Here is a 22,616-nt window from a genome sequence, read left to right as displayed (position 1 = left end):
GCTATCTGACACCTCAGTTCCCTCATATCTTCAAAGACAATGACAAACAAAGACAAGATGGATTGTAGTGAAACATAGGCAGCACTCACCTAAGCAGTCAAGGATTCAGAGAGTTTCTACGATCTGAGCTTGACTCAGGGAGTGGCCCCAATGCTAGCTTACAGATATATCACTGAACCCCTTGATCTTCTCAGGTAAACCTCAGGGGTGTGTTCACGAATGCAAGAACATTCCAATAGAACGGTACTCTGCTGGAACGCCTCTGTCCTTCTGAATATTACAGGCATTGAATTCTTAGTGGGTCATTTCTCAAAAGGTCTCACACAGGTATGGAAACCATGTCTACCCATTTTTAGTATAGTCAGAATGAGTGATTGCACTATTGGTGCTGTATTCACTGTCCCATGCAAGGTGAAATTGACTGATTATGCTCAAAGCCAATGAGGCAGCCTGGTGCAAATTAATACAGGAAAAAGGTGTTAGAAACCAGTTTGATTATAGTTATTTGTGTGGATTTCCTCCTGAAGTCCAAAAACATGCCCTTAGATAGACTGACACCTTTAAGTGGCTAATAGTGACTGTCCTATAAGGGATTGGTATCCCATCCAGGTTGTCTCTCTGCTTTATGCCCTGTGCTTCCTGAAATAAACTCCTATCTGCATGGAAGGTAACACATCTACTAAGCAGTTAGCAAATAAGCATTAATCAGTAATGCTTTGCTATAGAGCCCCCTCATAACCACTACTAGCCTTGTACTAACCCAGAGTATAACCTCTAGCCACTGCCCGAGCAACTATATGGGGCTGAAGCAACAGCAGGTACAGCATCCAAGTGTAGGAGGAGGAAAATCTGCTCATGTTAGTTACCACTGGCAGGAATGACTCTTACTGAACCCGCTGTACAGTCACCCTTTCCAGTCACACTTTCCCTACCACAGTTTTTTAAGGAATTACAAAATGTTGCCCAGCAACAAGATTGGCTGTCTGACTCTAGACATTGTTGTGCAATTTTAGCTGAACTTAAGGCTGTGAATTCTAGATAAAGGACTAACACAGCTTCATGCGGGTACATAAGCCCAGGGGAGTAACCAGGGGGCGTGGGATGGGAATCATCTTTTCCATGGATACAGACAACATGCCCCACCCCAAACAGTATGGAAATAGGTTTCATATTTAATACTTCTAACACTAAACACATCCAGCAGCTTTTGAATTTCCCTCTCAAAGTGTTTTTTTTTTTAATTAACTACTTCAAGGGAGCAGCTGATGCAGTCATACTATAAACAGTGTGGAAGTTTAAAGTGCTTTTCCATTTTTAAGATAAAAAAAAATCTGTCATGTTGGTTTGGAAAAGCTACTCATTCCGGAAATACTGACTTTAGTTTGAAAAAGGTCCTGGAGACCTTTTTATGTGGCCCAGACGAGATGTTTGAGGTTTGGCCTATGAAGAAAGCAAATGATATTTGGTCTCCCATTGATCACGGGTCCAGAGGAGAACAAATCAGGAAGATCTGGTGAGTCACTGACATCCTCCTGGCATTCACTGCTCCTCTGACCACTTGTGGTCCAGCTTTACATGGTGCCTTTTCTCTCCTTTTTAAAATGTCCTCTGCCTTCTCTTACCATGTGCCACGAGATGCCTTTTCGCCCTGAATGAAATACTGGTGTCTTTCATCATGTGTGTGTGTGCGTGCATGGATGCAGTTTTGCTTATCATCCTTACTACTGCTACTGCTTACTGACAATTACCTGGACCTTCAGGCTTCGGCCAGGCTGGACAAGAATGTTCTCCATTCTTCTGGAGAATTACACAAGTACACAGTATTCAGCCAGAACAGAAAATGTAACTACGGGAATATAAGAGATATTATTTCGCAAAACCCTGTTACCATGTGCGAGTACCTGCGTGTTGCAATGACGTGAGCGCACACACACATACAGGTTTGTAATTATATCTTTGTAGGGATTCTCCATTCATTCCTATGGGGGAAAATCTAATCCCAACATGACAACCTTAACCCCTACCCAGCCCTAACCTTAATCATAACTTAATAAACAAAACATGAAAGTTTTGGCATTTTTAGTTTTTTGATTGCATTCGCATATTTTTGTGGGTACCTGAAAAACGGTCTTCACGCCATCAAAAGAACAGGTTTTTATTACATTGTGGGGGATATTTGGTCTGCACGGTGTAATATAACACACACACACACACACACACACACACACACACACACACACACACACACACCTATTTATCCACAGGTCTCCTTCCCATGGCCTTGCACAGGACACACTTAAAAGCAGCACTATCCCAACAAGTATACATAAGCATGTGGTAATAATTGCTTTATATCAGGCTGGGAGATTTACAGCAGAGATCAGTGAAGGACTGGAGTGACTCAAGCGCATGCGTGTTTGTATGTTCACAGGAACAGAGCACTCACAGTCCACAGAGCACTCCAAGCACATGAGATGGCATCCTCGAGCTGGGATGAATGAGTCAGTCGACCAAGGCTGCCGTGTCATCATGCCTCCTCCGCATGGTCAGGAGGATGGGGTGTGTGGCCCTTCCCACATTGTGATGCACCACAGCACAAAGCCTCCAGGAACAGGAAGAGCCTGTTCATTATGCACTGAGCTATCTGAAGAAAGTGTGCTCCTGCATGAGCATGTTACAAAGAGCACCGCAGAATGCATCATTCACTCCTCGGGAAGCAAGGAAGGTGAGAGTGGATCCGGCCCTGATCCGGGCTTTAAGCAGACCATCTAATAAATCCCATCTGTGGGGCAGGAGCCAGCCAGCCCATCCCAAAAAGAAGCCGAGACTTGCAATGGCATGTTTACATTTTATTTTACTGACCAAAGAGCACTGCGTCCATTTTTACATTACAAGTCACACAACAGCATCATGTAGAATGAGAACAATGGATTTCCTTCTTAAATAAAATCTGCACCTTTCCCCACACATCAGCTTACAGACAACAATGACGCAGATGACACACATGGTAGAATAAATAGCCATTATAATCTTGCATTTCCGAAACTCATCCATTCACCATCTACAGTGTCCTGTGACCCAGGGTTAAGGGTGAAGGCCCTGCCCCCTGACTCACTCCTGTGGAATCCGGCTATCGGATGGGACTCCACGGCTCAGAGCAGCACGCTCCATATGGCCTCCACTCTTACACTAAACATGATGCATTTTGTAACTTCCAGTAGATCCTCAGTTTGAGAGGGTGGCGAGTTGAACTGCCAGCCATTGCCCACAGTGCCCATCCCAACCTGGCATCCTGACACGAGCTGTATGCGGCTCCCCAGCCACATCCCCAGCACACCACAACAGGAACTTTATTTTTACATGCTAATGTGTTTCTTTTTTGCTGCTGTCATCTGTGTACAAGATAACCACAAAAACAAATATTTGTTTCACTGCCCTTTTACGAGTCTCTGACCCTCACGCTCAGCCGAGGAAGTATATTTGGATAGTTAAGACTTAAGCCTGCCCAGTGGACTGTGGGGCCTTGTGCTGGACAGGGAACTGCTCTTGGACCTCTGAGTGAGCTGTCTGCTGGAAAAGCAAGCCTCACACATACCTCTGATCACTAAAAAAGAGTCAGCAAATTCGGCACAGCTCTGATTGGAGTCTGACATATAAACAAAGACATTCCCCCCCCTCTGCACAGTGTAACCATTACAAATCTACCAAAAAAAAAAAAAAAAACTTTCCATCATTTGTGCCACATTTTTTAAACATTAGAAAAAAATATAAAAATAAAATGAGAAGCAGGAGGGAGCACAAAGTGAGGAGATCTTTGGAGGCCTGGGCTTCCCAGAGGCCTGGAGGGGGGGGGGGGGGCAGAAGAGGGCACGCTGGATAATCTTAGAAGAATCAAAAGAGCTTTTCCCTTTGGAGGCATCACATGAACACATGAACCCTCTGGTCCAGCCATTATTCTGGGTTGGAAGCAGTGGTGTGTCATATTCCGGACTCTATGATGCTCGTGATCAGCTTGACCCCGAACATGGCTTCCCAGTGGGCCTTGACCCAGTCCACCAGGCCCTGGGCCAGGTCCTCGCTCTCAGTCTTCAGAGCCCATGTCTTCTCTACCTGCAGCATCTAGGCAAGCAGATGTCGTGGGTCAGAGAAGAAGCAGAAGGACAAGAGGCCAGGGCTGTCGCACCTCACACTGACACTTCCTGTCTAAGCCCTAAGGGGTTAGCATATAATTTTATCGGAACTGTTCCATGTCTTTTGCTCATCTTCTAAATGCAGTGAATGGTTCAGCAAGGTTTCTTACACTTTGAGAATAATAGACCCACCTCATCATAAAGGTTGATGTCAATGTGGAAAGGGTCACAGGAGAACAGATGGATGGAGCTGACACAGCTGATTGGCTGACTCTCCTGAACTGTGATCTTGTCTCCATGGAATGGTGTCATCTCATTGGATGAGGAGCTAGGCAAGCTCTTGCTCCATTGGTGGTCTTCCTTCAGCAGGTAGAGAGTTTCCTGAGTGGCCAGCACTGTCACTGGGGTAAAATGGCCGTCTTGGAGGTTAAAAAAAAAAAAAAAAAAAAAAAAAACACACCAAAAAGTTTGATTTGGCACAGTTTGACATGATGTTTCACACTGAATTTCACGGTAGGTCAATACCTCGTTGCACAAAGGCCAGCAGGTAGAAGAAGTGCAGCTGGAAATCTTCCACACCATCAGGGGGGCTGGTGTCGCACACCAGAGGCCTGGGAGGGGGGAGGGGGCACCACATCCATCATCATACTACACGACAATGCTATTTGTTCTTGGTTTTCCTGTCATCAGTTTAAGCTGAGCTGCCATACGCAAGTCAGGTGTGGTTTATTTTGTTTAAAGGAGGGAAACACACAGCCATAAGGTGATTGCTATCAGAAATGGAAACAGAGAAGGGCTCAATCTACCCGACTCATGATATAATCTTTATTGCTGAACTTTTCCCTTTTTAAATCACTGCATTTCCCCCAATATCCCTACCCACCCACTCTCACACCAAGGGCACAATGGGGACCATACGGAGAGATGACGAGGACACTGGTCTAGTCATTCCTGCAGGTCCTGGAGCTGAACAGTGTGGCCAGGCCCTAATTAGAGCTGAAAAGGGGTTTGGATCTGGTTGGAGACACCAGCCATGAGAGAAATTAAATAGTGGCTTGCTGGGCCCTCTGGGCATGCTTAGCTGCTTCCAATGTTCCCCACGACCTCTCCAACGTCAGTGTTTATCTTTAACCGTAAAAAGTTCCAGAGCTAGGCAGTCACCTGACAGACACTCGTATAGCTGTGTGACCATCCCTCGAAATAACAGATCAGAGGGCAACATGCGACACACAGAACAGAGGGGGCCGGGCTGGACATACCAGAGGGGGTGCTTGGGGTGCAGTCGCGATGTGGAGATGGAGCGCAGATGGCTGTCACACTTGGAGGCCAACTCCCGTGCCATACCTGATGGAGTAGAGGGGGGGGGGTGTTTATTACATATTATTAAAACATATCCTCAGGCATTTTTCAGTGTTTGCAAAAATTCTACATTTATAAGGATGTTAAAATAAGCTAAAATGAGCAGATTCATGACAGCAGTGCCGCCAATGTCATGATGGTAGACAAAGTCATCCGCACCATCTGCTTATTCAATCACTGCAGTAGCGATGCGCCATCATGGAAAACAAACAGACTTCCATCCAATGGCAGGCTTTCCCAGAACTAAACAGGCTCACGGAGAGCTCCGGGGGGCACTGTTGCAAGAAACGTTGAGTCAAAACCACGTGTAATAAATAATATCCAGAGGTGGTTTCATGACCTGAAGAGAAGAGTCTAGACTGAACATGGGCAAGAGTTGACATCTGGGACTGTTATTTACACCCCAGAGTCCAAGTACAACGGGAACATAACGAGACTAAGCATCTCCACAGCTCCCCAGCCACGCAGACTGAAATTACAGAGTTCTGAGTTTCAACAAACTCACACCTAATGGAAACTTTCCTGGTAAATTTCTTTCATGACAGCTGGGTCACGTATTGAGTCGACCATCCCTGTTACAGCGAAAAGGACAGTAACCCCATCCCAAGCACAGACCTTGTGGATATCACACGTTTCTCGGGCTCAGGTAAAGGACACCGTCTCAATAAACCTGAGCTTGTTCTCCTTCCCTGAAACCCAAGCCTCCCCAGATGTGAACCCCATCATGGTGAAGCAGATAGTCTCAGAATGCACCCCCCCCAAACCCCCACTGGTGGTTTTGGGCCAGCACAGGCTCTTTTTATTAAGTGATGCAGTACGAGTCCATCTTGGATTCATAAACACCTGAACGCTCTCTGACACCAAGCAGATCTATGTGGAGATCAGAGCATCTGAGGGGGCAGGGTCAGCGGTTCAACTGTGTACCACCGCCCTCTTACAAGAGGAAATGAAATCCAGATCTAGCAGATACCCCTCTGAGGTGTGCAGCTGAAGCCCGGAGAGGGTGCAGACCCCACCCCCTTCTGGCCTGTGACTGTAGTGCTGGCAAACAGCAGGACCGGGGGGGGTGGGGTGGCCAACATCTGTTCTGCGTTGCGTAAAACCAGTGCAGCCAGGGGGAGATGTTTAGCTACGGTGATACTGACTGCCGGTTCTTCCCAGGAAGAGACAAGCAGCAGAGCAGCCACTCAATAATAAGAGAACTGAGTAAGTATGCTCCTTCAAGGCTACAAAACAGATCCTGGGGGCAGAGGTAGCACCAGGCAAGACGAAGCAGGCATCTGAGATCTGAGTTCCAACACAGACAGCCCACTGTTTATGGCACGCTGCAGAGGCCGACGGCACAAAAGCCCAGTGGATATTTGTGTGAAACCCTGAGAGGCAGGGCCAGCTGCACTCCCTGGACATTGCTCTGCTAGAGGAACATGCTCTGTGGTATGAAGCAGAGAGCCAAAGGCCTCAAATCAGTTACAAACAAAAGTGGATCCAAAACACGCCAGAAGGCAGCTCATCCCAAGGCAGTCTGGTTACGGGACTCCGTTGGCGCTCCACGTCCCACAGACCAGAACAGTTTGACCCAGGAGAGAGAGGCCATATAGACCATAAATGGCTGAGACCACACACCCTTGAGCTGGCAGAACGCCCCAGACAGGCCAAGCCCACTGTGGTTGACAGGCTCTCGCCAGGCCCTATTTAACCCCCACCCCGGCCCCAGATCTGGGGCCCAGAGTTGCACCAAGGGGTGGGAGGCTCCGGGAGGCTCCCAGGGTGATGTGGGTGTTCCCAAACATGTTGCTCGGGCAAGCCTGAACAGACAGAGCTGCACAGGGCAGCCAGAGGCAATCATGGAAAGACGGGGGGGAGGGGGGCTTATGCACGTGTACCATGCAGGTGAGAAAAGGGCTGTGTTGGTGACATGCTCTCGGTGAATGTGGGCAACGGTCCGGCATACCTGTGAGGAGGTTGAAGAACCGCTTGCAGCGTGTGTTATGGCGCACTAGCAGAGTGTAGGATGCGGGACCACCATCCTCGAACTGCATGTGCAAGCTCTGAGAGCCCAGGCCCACCTCCAGGTAGCAGAGATCGGCCACACGGTGGTGCTCCCTCTTCTTCAGCCAATCAGACGGTTGGCCTCTGCAAAGGGGGGAGGACAGGGGTCAGGACACGCTGGCCCGCTGGGCCGTTCTTTGGCTTGTTTGAGGCTGACATTCACAGCGCTGTCTCTGGGTAAAGGAGGCTTGTTGAGATAAATAAAGCAGTGTTTCACTTCAGGTCATGGAAGAACATGTTAGACTGAATAAGGTAGCACAGGCTGTAAGACTCCAGATCACAACCAGGCTGAAAAGTAACATCAACACATTCTTTCATTGAAGCAAAATGTCCAGTGCAAAGCCTTTAATAAGGAAAAGGACCGCTTCACTGTGTATGTATAGACTTCACCCAAAACATCCTAGGGTGATGAGTGATCGTGATGGGGCACATGCGCGAGTGCTGACCCTCGGCTGTGATATTGTGTATGTTTGGGACATAAACAACATCAACTCTCGCACCTGTACTCACAGATTTTGACAAAAAAGGCACAAGAAGTCTATCAAGATTTTACTCATCCACTTCATTGTGCCTGACAGTTGTCGCCATCAGGCAGGGGACTTGTAGTCCCATTAGTCAGGAAAAAAGGCTACAAACTGTCATTTATTCCATCAGCTGTAACCATACTTAACAAAGACTATTTTTCTTAGATAATTTAATTAGCAGCTAGTTTTATTATATTGGTATCTTATATATTTTGTTTTAAATGTATTATTTATGTTAAATCTCTCACTTGGAGTAAACTGGAATGATTTTATAACATATTCTACTTATATTTAGTTGCACTTACATATGTTTATTGTGTATAGTGTTGCTTGTATTGTGTGCTGAATTCGTCACTGTCAAAGATGAATTTCCATCTGATGTAAATTTGATAGACATTAAAGAAGTATTCTATTCTATTATTCTATTCTATCCTGTTTATGACGGTTTCAACAGCACTAAAACCATTCCAAAAAACAGGACAAACAGGCAGGCTGGCAGACAGACAGTGAGACGAGATCTCCAAGGAGGGTGTCACTGATGGCAGAAATGACTGAAAAGTGTCTTTATTAAAAGTTACACAGGAAGAGGAAGCGGAGAACAGGCTGCACAGATGTTGTGAAAGTGGGGGCAGTTTCGACATGCCGCTGAATGTGGACATGTTTCAACGTGCGACAGTGATCGCTTACAGTTCTATACTTTTTTTTTGTCAGACTCGTCACCAACCAGCTGAGCAGGATTAAGGAATGTGTTTCGACACGCGACAAATCAGGCAAGCAGCAGGCTTCTGCGCTTGTGATTTAACCAGGTCTCCATCCTGATCCAGAAACATTGTGGGCGTTGTGCTCTAGTGATCATGGAACCTGTCGCAAAAGCATCCCTGTGGTCTGCCAGCACTCCTCATGTTTCCATGTGCGAAAGGCGGAGAGACTCACTGCATTTCTGAGGTGATCTCCAGGAAGTAGAAGCGTTGGTCCGACACCACCAGGAGGGATGCAAACTCCTCGGCCTGACCAGACCTCACCACCGACATCTGGGGGGGGAGGTGGTAGGAGGTTATGGTTGGGGGGCAACCAGGTAAACTCCAGAGGAGCCAGATGTGAGCAGCAGCTTCTGTGGTTAACCTCCCAGCTTGGGAACTAGAAAACACAGCATTCATTACTGCCTAGGAAGGACCCTTCTACTGTAACCTTGAAATTACCATTTTGACTTAAATTTTGCTAATTAAAAAGAAAAGAGTATATGCAGTAAATAAAAATAGACATAGGTGTTAACAATGGGGATCTCAGTATTAGAGTCAGCTACAGTATGTACCGAGATATTACTGATTAACTGTCCAGGTGGGTTAATTTAGGGCTGCATCTAAGCTCTGCAGGATGGTAGATCTCCAGGAACAGGGATGGGCAGCCTGGTTAAGGACATACTGGTGAAATCCCAGAAGGGACTACAGCATTGAGCACAAGGTACCACCCTGTTCAAAGATCTCCTTGCATAAATGGTGGGAATGGTGAATCATTCGGGAAGTATGTGAGGACAGTGGGTGAGGAGCCCCCTTAAGCCATGCCGACACTGCCTTGCCTTGAGGAAACAGCGTAGCTCCTCCGAATCCTCCTCAAACACCTCCATGTCTAGGTAGAGCTTCAGTCGGTGATCCACAGCCTCAAAGTCCTCAGAGAGCAGGTCAATCTGGGCTGCAGGGTTCAGTCAGAAGCCACTGATGTGGGCAGGTTTTCCCTGATACACTCCTCCCCTAAGGGAGCTGCATGTGCCATAATCAGTGACTCTAGCCCTATGGGACCAACGCGGGGCCTTAATGCGGAGCAGACGGCCGGAGTGACTCCCTTTCTCAAACACCATAAACTTACAGGCATCCATGTAAAAAACAGCTTGACGTCAAAAACACAAATTAACGAGCAAAAGTGGCACTAAAATGTCAGGCAGTAATATTTTTACAGACTTTACTGACGGTTAATTTGCAGTCTAAAAAAAACACAGGCAAAAATTTGCCATGAAGTGGAGAAACGGGGAAACGAATTTATTTAGACGAGCCTGGAAAATCCTCAGCCTGGCAAGGGCAAGAGTCCCTAGCAGACGACACAACATGATGCAGGGTGACAACACCACAGGGTCGCTGGGTCCTGGTCCTCTCCAGTGGTAAAACAATCGGCAAATTAAAGAGGACCAGCTATGTCAGAGCGAGGAGGAGCCTTCTGCCCGATTAAAGATGGGCAGACCACATCAGAGGTGCCTCGCATCTGAGGACAGACTGTGAAACCACCAGCAGGGGGGTGCTTCTATATGGAAGCCCTGTGGGCCCAAAGCACCACTCAGGGTAACAGAAGCAGCTGGACTGACTGACAGCATGACACCAGAACCCCCAGGTACAAAAGTGTGACACAGATCAGTGGGGGACCAAGCCCCCTGAAGGTATGCAGGGCACATTGGAGAAGAGGCTTCATTCTACCCCTTTGGGGTAAAAGTTACCTTTGACTGTTTCTTCTGCTTTCAGGGGAAACCAGTTAACATTCTGATCTATGGTTTGAGGCCAGAGGACGCCCTCACCCTCGGTGAACCAACCTGGGCTGGACCCCTCAGCAAGGGGGGTGGCGTTTGGCGCGAGCCGGGGCGTGCTGTAGCTATAACTCCAACTGGTCGCAAAGTCCACTTCCCTGCCCTGGGGTGAGGGAGGGGCCACTGCCACATGCAATCTGTTGGGGGTGTGTAAGGCCTGTAGCCCCTCTGACCCCAGACAGGAGGTGCTGCTCCTGGCAGTAAGGAATGTCTCAGTGAGCTGAGATGCCTCCTCTGCTGTTTGCTCCTGCGTTTTGTCCGGGGGGCTGGGGCTGCCGAGGGCCTCAGCCTTTGGGTTCTGCAAGCATTGAGGGGTGGCTAAGTAGGAATGAAACTAAACTGAACAGAAACTAACAGAAAACAGAAGGGTATGCTTCAACCCACCCCCCACCTACCTCCCCAAACTACCTCTTTAGTCCATTTAACTGCTAGACTTTCTAAAATACACCTGATATTCTCTTTAAATCCCCAGTGGTCACCCTCACATGTCCTGAAAGGAAGAACTCTGCAGCATTACCAGAGTGCTGGAGGCGATGGCCCCATCCTCAAAGGTGAAGCTCGGGACGGCAGCATCCGTCTCGCTCAAGCACGGGCCTGGAGTGCTGGTGGAGGGTCCCTGCCAAACAGCTCGCTGCACCACGTGATCACTGCCACATTTTGGGCAGGCCAAGGCATATCCTTTGGTGAGAAAACACTACATCAAGGCCAGAAGTTGTCTGATTCAACTCTCAGGAGATATCCTGTAGTTATGCTTCATGTCTGATAGAAATTATCTGTTTTTAAGAATGAAAAATGAGCTCTCTGTAAACATGGCCTGCCAAAGCACAGTACTGTGTCATTACAGAGCCACACATGTGCACGCATGTGCACTCAGCATCACAGTCAGGCTGTTCCAGAAGCCACCTGTCCCCAGATGCCAGCGTGACCGATTCAGATTCTTCGCAGAACCTTCAGACAGGGGCCATGTCTGGGCTTGTTGGGTTTGGGTAGTTGCTGAGATGTGAAATTGTGCCAAAATTCCGGCGTCACACCAGACATTCCTGCTTTGCCATCATGAAGGGAACTCATGTTACCATTCGTTAGACCACAAATCACAGTTTCCACTTCCGTACTCATCTACTGAAAACAACTTGAATCACTTTGAACGATTTAGATTACAGGAGAAAGCAAAAGAGGGAGTGTTTCAGGAGAGGATCAGTCATCATAACCACATATTGACAGTGGTTAGGAAGCCATTCACGTACCACTGCAAGTCATCCAAAGGTACGTTGGGGAAACAACGGTGCCCTCTGGTGGCTGATTAGGATAGTAGCACCTTTGGCACATTAACAGAGGAACATTACCATATAGTTAATGCCTGTCTGAATGGGCAGACTGGGCTAGACCACATAGGGATTTGTGGGTTTGAGTGTTTTTTCACCAGATGCACCACTCCCTGACACTCTCCACTCCTGCTCCCAGTGCCCCCATCTCCCCTGGCTCTGCTTCCTCACCAGCTAGGTCGCGTCCTGCTTCTTTGTCTTTGAGCTCCTGGTCCTGGCAACACCCCCGATGGAGGAACTCAGCTTGACACCTCAGACACTGCAGGGGGGTACACAACAGCTGCCCCGCTGCCTGGCGCCCGTTGTCCTCAGCGACATGTGACAGGATGTCAACCAGCGCCTGTGTAGGGGTCAGGGTATGAGTTTTAAGCAGCGCCAGGTGAAACCCAGGCAAAGCCCAGCTAGACATGACCCAATATACCAAGGTTTAATTATGGGTCTCGACCCAATTCTGCAAACAAGGCAAGCAAAACTTCCTTATGGAAATTTCTGAAGTTCACTCCAGATAAAGTGCACTGGAGGGTGGGGGCAGGTGAGAAACAGATCACTCAACAAGAGGTGCTCTTCCACCGCACCAGGTACCATACTTTTGGTACAGTATTTCTAGGTGTTGGTTTTCCACTGGTGTAAAAATTGGTACCGGTACCAAATGACATCCCAACTCGAGATGGGTATTTTGTACTGACTTTTTTGATTTTTGATAAATGACTGCAGTATATTATACGGCTTGGTGATTAATACCAACATCGCGTGTTATGCACATGCAATTTTACGTCACTAGTGAGCTATATTAAAATAAGCCAGTTTCTTGCTTTCAATTCTGTACAGACATTAAAAATCTGCAATTTCAATTATTATTCCTTCTATAGATTCTTATGTTTAAAAATCAGTTTAACGTTTACCTCCGCTGCTTCTGTAGGAGTGCTGCATGCTTTCTCCAAGACACTTGTAATCATTTTCATTCTTTCCATTTAAAACACTCGAAGACGCATTTGGGAGAAACTTATGAACTCTTTTTTGTTTTATAAATACCCCAATATTTATTGCAAAAAAATCACATTGCTAGGACAGCACACTATATGTAAGTATATTCAACAAAATACTTTTTAATTTCTTGTCATGCCATCTGGTACTATTCGTTGTATATGTTCTTACGACCAAATTACATTTTTTATTTTTAACTTCATTTATCATTTTCTGTTTTCAAGGCAGCGTTTGTATTGTGTTTCAGCAGCAGGCTATTTGCATCACCAATCGACAAAGAAAGCATTTCAAGACCCTCCCCAAAGTACCCAAGTACCAAAGAAGTATGCCAGCTGGTTTGGCAAGTTCGGTGCTGGTACTCAACCGGAAGGCAATAGAAAAGCGAAAGTACTGAAAGTATCATACCAAAAGATACGGTACTTGGTGTGGTGGAAAAGCCCCCGAGGTGTCTGGCAGAAGTACAAGGTCCTCACCTGTAGTGCCACCTGGGGGTCGTCATCTAGCAGCACATACTGCCGTTTACGCCGTGTGCGGCTGATATAGCTGAAGTTCAGGTGCAGCGAGGGCAGCATGCGCTCTCCAACCTAGTGGGGGGGGGGGGGGGGGGGGGTTAGGGGATATTTATTACCTACCGCAGGGACATGACGTCAACACAGAGGATAAGAGCAGCATGACCTCTGACCTTGTCCGCCCACACGGCCTCGGAGGTGGTCACCTCCCTCAGGCTGTCCAGCTCCAGCCGGACCAGAACAGCTCCGCTGTGCATATCCACCTCAAGCAGGTGACCTGGTTTGACCCGCAGGAACAGTGGGCCGGGCGACTTCCTGTCATCGGGCTCCTCTGCTGAGTCCAGGATCACTCCAACCAGCAGGGGAAGACACTGGTCCACTGAGGAACAGGCTGAGGTTAAACTCAAAAACAGTGACACCCGTGAGTCTCTTTTTCTTAATGGCACCTTCGGCAGAGTGTGCAGTGAACCCTGACCTCCAAGCTCCTCCTCCTCTGGGGCAGCCTCAACACCTGCAACTGTCGGGACCCCCAGGCTGGTGTCCAGGGTGGACTCCCCATCCCCAGGGCTGCAGCCAGGCCACTGAAGCGTGGACTCTGTCTCAGGGTCAGACCCAGTTTCTCTGGGCTCAGGATGGAGCAAGGGGGTGGGGAGACTGTCAGTGGGGACTACAGCATGGCTCGTGATGTGGGTAGATTTGAGGACACAGTGGCCATTAGCAGCCAGCGCCCCGGAGGTTGGATCTGTCTGCCTCACTGGCTCCACATCCAGGTGGTGCTGATAGCGCAGCCAGTCTTCACCCAGCTGCTCACGGAACACGTCCATCCTCTCAATTTCCTTCTGGTGGTGGAGCACGATGTCTGCGATATGAAACAGTTTCCACATCATTACTGCAGTGTTTATCCAACTGACCAGCAGCATATAGCACAATTGTAATGCCTAAAAGTTAGTATTGAAGCTCTGCTAAAGCTGCAGTCATTTGATCACTATTCTTAAGACTGGTTCATACTTCTCCATACGCATACTAGGGGACACGTCCACTCTTTATGATGCATTTGATGTCATTGTGCGCCTCCATGGACAAAACACCCACTGCACTCCAAATTTGTGTCTCAAAGTCGCTAGGGTCCACTTTAAATACCAACACAGATGCTTTTGACGAGCGTTGGGGTAGTTTGCAAACCCTACGGACTATTTACAACGTAATAAAATTGAAAATCTCACACCAGCCAATTGAATAAAGTTGGCAGCCCTGAGAGCCAGTTCTCTGAATTTGTAAAATGTACAGAAAGGGGCACAAACCTCACTGCTGTGGTATGTGTGCAGGGAATATCAGAATAATAACTGATAATAATAATAATAATAATAATAATATAAAATATAAATACAACACATTGTGTGCATGTGCAAAGTATGTGGCTTGACCAGAGAAGTATGAACGTTTCCATGAACGCATATGCAGAGTGGATATGTGAATGTCGCGTTTGTGCAGATAAGTATGAACCAGCCTTTAGGCAATATGCCACCTACTATCCGTGGGCAGTACTGCTCACCATGCCCAATGACCATGGTCTCATGGTCCGTGTCACTTGGCTCAGAGATGCTGGCTCTCCTCACACGCACCCTGTTCTATAACACAAGAACAGCCCCCTAAACACCAAGTACAAGGGAGCCAACTGGAGGTGGCAGCACTGACACGGGAGTGGGGGCTCACCTTGGATTTCTTCTTTGTTAACCGTGTCACCCCCGGTTCACTCACAGAGAGACTGTCACTCATGTCCCCACCTCCGCTGGACACTTCTGTGGCCCCCCGCTCGGGCACTATGGCAACCGGAGGCATAGCCTGCCCCAATCGTCCAATCAATTGCCCTGACTTGGGCAGAACCTTAAAAGAAGAATGACTCTGAGTTTTGGAGCCAATGAGGTGTCAACGCTGATCTCAGAGCAATGCCTCACTCCCCAATACTCACAGCCAGCTCAGAGGATGTCAGGAGGCTGCCATCCAGTTTGAGCTGTAGAAGAGATAGAGAATAAGTTATCGTGGGCCATGCAAAAGCAACTTCAAGGGGCCATGCCAACCACATTTCAGCACATTCCTGCCTACTGAAACAGTTACTGTACCCCCAGCCAAGTCAGCACACATAGCCAGGATCACAATGATTTCAGACTTTAAAACACAAGTAGAAGTCAGACAGTGAACAGACTAGGGACAATATAGTGTGTGGCTCAGTAGGTTAAGCCTCTGTGCCTGTGATCAGAAGGGTTAGGGCTTTGGAACGTCTATGTCCTTGAGCAAGGTCCTTAACCCTCTGAAGTTGATGGAAATCATCGGCGACGCCGCGTATCTTTCTTGTGTATTTCAATTCATAACTCATTGAAATCGTATTGTAGAAACATAAAAAAAAAAAAACACTGACTAAATCCGTAATCTATCTTCCTTTCAAAACGCCAAGTGTCGGAAATATAAATTTTTTTTAAATTAGGCAAAAGAGTAAAGCATGTCACCTTTCTTTATTGTACCTGCATCGGGGTGTGTAGTACCGCCCTCAGCTGAAGATCGCTATTTGCATTCTAAATAGCCGCATTTCTGCGTATTCAATTCGCATTCACAAATTTTGACGAACAACGCAACGGGGAAACATGATCCAGATACATCCCCATCAGCACCATAAAGAGTGGCCAGATGTGAAGGGCTCATGCATACATGTACATGAAAGTTGCTACATATTCAATGAAAGGAGGCCAGAAATTGTGACATGAGTTAGGTTTTTCTTATTTATTTATCCAGCTGAATGTTGTAATTACACCATTTAGTCATCTTCATGTAGCCAAGACTTTGGTGATCAGATATCTGGGATAAATAATAATAAAAATAAATCTGACATATTTACAAAGTACACTAAGTTTAAGATGAGTTTAATGCCAAATGAAATATATAAGAAATAATTTATTTGCCACGAGTTAAGTTTATGATATTGAATGAAATGTGTGACCATACCCCAGTCTGTGAAAGTGTCTTTCCTACCCCTAGACCTCCAGTTCCCTGGCAACCACAACAGGTGGCTGTCCTTCATGGCCAGCTTGCTCTCACCTTGGGAGAGCAAGCTGGGGGAGGCATAAAAAGACTTTATTGATCGTTGTGGGGAAATGATCAATTATTACTATTATTACTTCACTCACAAAGTTTCATTGTAGGCCCCCGATTCAGTCCACTTTCTCATCCACTATGCCCCCTGTTGGCCTGGAATGTGAAAGTTTGAGGTCTGATGGAGGAGACAGGCCCTTACCTTGCTCAGGGCTGCCTTTGGGGAGAGGTGTTTCACCGTGCTAGTCCTGTGGCTTCTGTGGAAGTACAGAGGGTTCCCCTCAAGCTGGAGCTGAGGGAGACAAACAACAGGATCCAGTTAGGGACCCTTTCTGAGCAGCTGGGCACAGAAAATGCGCTCTATACAGACAGTTAACCTTCTGGAGTCGACAGCATCGTCGGCGATGCCGCGTATCTTTCTCGTGTATTTCAGTTCACAACTCGCTGAAATCTTGTAGAAACATGAAAAAAATGCTAATGCTGACTAAATCCATAATCTGTCTTCTTTTCAAAACGTCATTTGTCGGAAGTATTCAAGTTTTTAAAATTAGGTTAAATCGGCAAAAAAGTAAACCATGTCAACTTTGTTGTACCTGCATCGGGGGCGTGTAGTGCCACCCTCACCTGAAGATCGCTATTCACATTCTAAACAGCCACATTTCTGCGTATTCAAATCACATTCGCTCGGTAATTTAATGAACAACACAACGGTGAAACGCGATCCAGATACATCCCCATCAGCACCCTGGGGGGGGGGGGGGGGGAGAAGAGTTGGGGCGGGGGTGGCCAGGTGTGAATGGCTCATGCATATACATGAAAGTTGCTACATATTCAATGATAGGCCAGAAATTGTGACATGAGTTTGGTTTTTCTTATTTATTTACCCAATTGAATGTTGCAACTACACCATTTAATCATCTTCATGTAGCCAAGACTTTGGTGATCAGATATCTGGGATCAAAACAAACTGCCACCATCGCTTACTATGTACTTTTATAATGTTTCTGCAAGTGTTCAAAACTGCATTTTTCAATGTCTATACTTTGATGTCAAATTACAAACTTCACATAAATCTGACATATTTACAAAGTAAACTAAGATTAAGATGAGTTTAAGGCCAAAATAAATATATAAAAAATAATTTATTTTCCATGAATTAAGTTTATGATATTGAATGAAATGTGTGACCATGCCCCAGTCAGTGAAAGTGTGTTCTCTACCCCTAGACCCCAAAGGGTTAATCACAGCAATGTCATATATTTGTGCGCCAATGTGTAAACAAAAGAGAAAATCTGCAGCCGCAGTACCCCATTCTGCTACAACAGGCTCACCATGCTAAGGCAGTGCAGGAGTGACAAGGGTGCGAGCTGGGAGTGCTCCAGCAGCAGGTTGTATGCCAGGTCCAGATGCTGCAGACTAGAGAGCTGCTCCACCCCTGCAGATAAACAGCGTCACATGGATGGATGGATTTAGGGGAAAGTGACTTCACCAGGTGGAATGAAGCGAGAGGTCTGGACAGATGATGAAAGCAGGAAAGAGCAGGGGAGGGAGCGACAAAGGCTGAATTGCAAGGAGGCGTGACCACCTGTGGTGATAACACGGCGACTCCCCCTGGTGATAGTTCTGGGGTGCAGCCTCACCATTGATGGTCTCCAGCTCATTGTTCCTGAGGATTAGTGTGACAAGCCGGGCACGGCCACCCAGACCCAGCAAGGGCGTTCTCTGCAGGAAGTTGTATCCCAGGTTCAGGTGCTCCAGTTCACTGAGAGGCTGCAGAATAAAGGAGAGCCATGATCACATAATGAGAAGCAAATTTTGGTTTCCTGCCAGCAGGAGGAAGTGTGGCTAACAATGAGAATTTGTTATGAATCTCAGGAGGGTACAGTGACGTTATATATAAAGAAATAACAGAAAAATTATTTACGTCTTGCCCTAAATAATTTTCATTTTCACATTTCGCAGTGTGACATCAAGGATCAGAGGGATGTGAGCATTTCACAGGGGTTTGAAGCAGTAGTCGGTTCCTGACCCACCCGGCCCAGAAGCTGACAGTGGGGTGGAGTTTTCACAGGAATGCTGTGCTGACATCACTGTCATTACCACTTATCTATTTAACAGAAACACTCCTGGGACAGAGGATGAGAGGGGGTGCAGGAGCTTACCAGGAGGAACTCACTGCAGTCCTGGATCTTGTTGTGGCTCAGGTCCAGGGACTTCAGAACATTGAGCAAACTCTGGATGGGAAAGCAGAGTGAGATGAAGACATCACATCACACAGTGGCATTAAGGAGGACCTGGCAGCAGCTTGCAGCTCATAGCTACCATAAGGCAGGCAGGGTAAAGATGAGTTCCGACAGATGCTCAGGAACACCTCTTAACAGCCCGGGGGGGGTCGATCTTACCAGAGATTCGTCGAGGTTTACGACGGAGTTGTAGCTGAAGTTGAGAGTGTGCAGCTCCAACCAGGGCATAGCAGAGCTGAGGTCCCCTCCACAGAGGGAGAGGAGCTCCTGGGGACACGAACACGCACATAGACACATGAGAACGTTATCAGCAGCAGAAGACAGCTCTGACAGATGAAATATCCGCTAACCTGCAAAGCATCCTCTGACGGAGCAGAGGCTGGATGTGTTACACTAATGATGACGACAGTGAAGGTCTCACCACTGCTGAGGCTATGTAAAATTATTAGTAGCTGGGAAGGCCTACATGCCCTGCCTGCGTGGACCTACCTCCAGGGAGCTGATGCTCTTCGAGCAGATGAAGACCTCCAATTGGGAGTACACTGCTCTGAGGCCCTCCAGACTGTGCGGAGGCACACGCTTCAACTGGGATATCAGACATACACTGTGTTAGAGTGTGAGTACGCACACACACATGGGCACGCATGCAAACAGCTATTAGGCCAGGCACAATGGAAGCGTGTCAGTCTCCGCATCTACAGGCACCTGAAGCGGGCCAACATCTTTCACGTAAAGTTAACAATAGAGCCGATTTTGATGTTAGAGATTCCACGAGGCACAGAGTGAAACCTAGTGCTTTTCAACACCTGCAGCTGGGCCGAGGCCTCACCTCCAAGCATTTGAGGGATTTGAAGGGGAAGATCTTCACCACAGACTGCAACCTAGGGCCAGGAGGGTGGATCAGCTGCGTTTGGACCAGAGAGAAGACAAAGGACAAAGAGAGAGAGTTAAACATGTCCACCTACAAGGCAATTATTCAAAAACCACTATTCCCATCAAACCCCTGTGAGAAGCAATGGTGACACGGCAACAATCCCTCCCAAAAGCAAGGATCGACTACCATAAATCAGGAGTCTGTGACGATCTACCTTTGAATGGTTTTACTGGAATTGCTGGGACAGTTTTCACAAGCTGCAGAAGTTACTGTACCTTAGTATAGAGAAACTTAATTGTTTTACTAAAATATTCATCTGTATAAACAGATGGATGTGCACAGATGTGTATGCTGGCTAAAAAGCTTCTACAAGCAGGTTAAGGATATCTAACTTTGGCGAATATACACGCACCTTGAGGGAAACTGTCTTCTGGAGGATGTCGAAGAGGAGCTGCAGCTGCAACAGGGAGGAGGTGTCGGCTGGGTGTGATGGTAGGGCTAGGAAGCCATGCTGGTGTGTCCGTGACAGTAGGTAGCGCTCGAAGAGACGCGTCAACTGCTGCAGATGGGTCGCTTTCAGCGTTAGCGTGCTGGTCCCATCCAGCACTGAGTCGCCTTGGTGATAAGGATACGGGGGGGGGGGGGGGGGGGTAACAAACACAAGTTAAAATGCAGGGTTTTTTTCACAGGACCTTTTCACAGGGAGTTTAACCTGTGACATCCCATACATGTCCACCCACCAATCCAAACCAATGATGCCCATATGCCAGGTCATGAAAAAGAGAGACCAAAATGTCATGCTGCCTGATGGCCAATAAGAAGTGAAGAAGGTGTACAACATGAATGAACATGAAGAGTTACCAGAGTTCCTCAGCAGTGTCGCCAGACTCTGTACAAGTGTGGCTTCGCCACCAGGGGGAGCTGACATCCTGTCAAAAGAATGCAAAGCGTTCACATTTTACTGCGTGGCCATGATGCACGTTTTCACTTCCAGTCCAGTCGAAATTAAATGAACCGTCTAACATGTATACTGTATTGGTACAAACACAAAAGAATGTAAGAGGGAAAATATAACTAAACAGGTCATTAAAGACGCCCTATTCCGCAGGATCTGTTGGTTAAGTTTTAAAATCATGTATTTAAAGTTCACCCCGCAAATTGGGATGTATTAAATAAAGGTTTCAATTATGCATTTCAGACTGATGGACAGCGACAAATAATAAAGTTAATTTCTCACGACCTTGACAAAGATCTGAAAAAAGAAATATTATTTTTTTGACAGGCGAATGCAAGAGAACTTAATGCTCAAAACGGAAACCGAACGTGTACACACCAGAGTAATGCAATGTAAAGTTTGTAAAGTTTTACAAGCTAAAATCTGCTGACTTCTATCAGTACTGAAAAGCCATCAAACTGCCCACGTGATATGCAGTGAAGCTGCAGGAATAGCAGCCCTGGACGCACAGCTACTCATGCCTGTACAGTTTAATCTCTCTCCAAAGTTGATAACTTGACTTCCTCACTCGTGATGACGGTAGTTTCACCCTTTATAAAGCAGCAAAATCTGACGAAAAACTGTTTATACACAGGTTTAGAATCAGGTTAAAAGCATTTAAACAGGAAAACAGGATAGCGCTTAAAAAAATAACACCAGATAGGAACTTAAGCATCATGGTTTGATGCATAAACAAACACAAATAACTCGCTTTTTCGTAACTTATAAAAAGAAGTAAAATACGTTAATTAGTTTCGCAAAGGAAGCTTTCCGACGTCCCCACTTCCACAACGGAGAATTAGACGTAACGCGTTGGGTGCACAGACAGAAATTGTATTTTAACAGCACAGATGACAAGGGGGACTACAAGATAACTGTTTTACAAGAAATACAACCCTACAAGCATTCTCTATTGCAAATGTTTGGATGGAGCAGCCTCCGACAACGTTAACAAGACAATTAACACGACGTGTGATACCGGACACACGGAAGTTTAATGCTAGGGGAAATGAATTGAGATGAAGCATCAGGAGGCACCAAGTTGCGCAGACAACAATGACACGTAGAGCAGCCCGACCATCGACAGCCACGAAACAAACGGCCATGCAAACTTGGTGTCAGGCACCTTTCACGCCTTCATAGGGCAGCAGTCTCGGCAAGAAAACAGTACAATCCGCAGGTTCCCAGCTCTCCTAAACTGGCACTTTAAAGACGGGCTCCATGACTCGGTGACATCACATGTCTTTTTCCCATTATTGACATGTACTACACTATTAATCACGTGATCAGGCAGCACCTCACTCTACGGCGGCCGCAAAGGGGCTAAAAAGTCGTAGTGCGTACCACTCGACTCATATGTTGAACTAGAGACCCATCCAGAGAGTAAAATTTTTCTGATCCCTTTTCCTATTTCTCTTTCAGCATACAAATTTCCTGGCATTGTAGGCATAGCAGTAGGGTATGCTACGCTTCACACATTAATTATATTTTGCATTGATTCTATGTAACGTGTAAAGCTAAATGGACATCAACTAAATGTCTTAATTAGAACAAAAGAGCGAACATGGACTATTGTTATATGTTCACATGTATGCGCAATGATTTGAGATTCCCAGATTAAATGTCTCCCTTAATTAAAATTAAAAAATAACTGCAGGCATTGGCAGTGCTGCACATTCCTTGTGATGACACCAGCGTCAGTCATATCTGCAGACAGATCTTAAAACAAGAGTGACGCTGCATGGTTGACCATCCGCTGTCTGCATGGTTTCATTGTCGCACCTAAAACAATAACCTTATTCCCTCCATTTTTTGTAGACATCCAGTACCTTCATTCTCTAACAATTCTTATACGCTTAATTGTTTTTAAATGTAACATTTTATTTAAAGATCCCCTTTAATAAGGAAGTATTTGTACAGCTGGCTGTATTTCTGATCACCCCCCTCCCTTCCTCATTTAAGAGCACCGAACAGA

The 22,616-nt window shown here is 46.7% G+C and overlaps 1 protein-coding gene across 1 annotated transcript; it reads right to left on the bottom strand.

Moving 5' to 3' along the window:
* Window positions 1-2,836: 2,836 nt before the first annotated feature.
* On the bottom strand, window positions 2,837-22,614 carry LOC125711274 (serine/threonine kinase 11 interacting protein). Its single transcript, XM_048980451.1, has 26 exons — window positions 21,768-22,614; window positions 20,509-20,576; window positions 20,060-20,262; window positions 19,603-19,677; window positions 19,263-19,358; window positions 18,933-19,040; window positions 18,693-18,764; window positions 18,171-18,300; window positions 17,862-17,965; window positions 16,733-16,822; window positions 15,416-15,457; window positions 15,160-15,330; window positions 14,999-15,074; window positions 13,922-14,305; window positions 13,620-13,825; window positions 13,411-13,521; window positions 12,125-12,293; window positions 11,149-11,309; window positions 10,638-10,929; window positions 9,639-9,751; window positions 8,996-9,093; window positions 7,441-7,622; window positions 5,390-5,474; window positions 4,656-4,741; window positions 4,323-4,549; window positions 2,837-4,119 (listed from the first exon to the last, which is right to left on the bottom strand). Exons 2-26 carry the CDS (start codon window positions 20,573-20,575, stop codon window positions 3,979-3,981), a joined length of 3,489 nt encoding a protein of 1,162 aa, XP_048836408.1. The 5' UTR covers window position 20,576; window positions 21,768-22,614; the 3' UTR covers window positions 2,837-3,978.
* Between the last annotated feature and the right edge of the window lie 2 nt (window positions 22,615-22,616).

This window comes from Brienomyrus brachyistius, chromosome 1, assembly GCF_023856365.1.
Source record: "Brienomyrus brachyistius isolate T26 chromosome 1, BBRACH_0.4, whole genome shotgun sequence".
Taxonomy (NCBI): Eukaryota; Metazoa; Chordata; class Actinopteri; order Osteoglossiformes; family Mormyridae; genus Brienomyrus; species Brienomyrus brachyistius.
This window is presented reverse-complemented; position numbering and strand designations above follow the sequence as displayed.

What these genes read in the sequence shown, in the direction of transcription:
- LOC125711274 (XM_048980451.1), bottom strand. Translation starts at nt 20,575, where the DNA reads ATGTCAGCTCCCCCTGGTGGCGAAGCCACACTTGTACAGAGTCTGGCG. An exon ending in ACTGCAGTGAGTTCCTCCTG is followed by an intron (nt 18,301 to 18,692) that starts GTAAGCTCCTGC and finishes TTTATTCTGCAG; the next exon opens with CCTCTCAGTGAACTGGAGCA. An exon ending in AGAGGAGGAGGAGCTTGGAG is followed by an intron (nt 13,826 to 13,921) that starts GTCAGGGTTCAC and finishes CCTGTTCCTCAG; the next exon opens with TGGACCAGTGTCTTCCCCTG.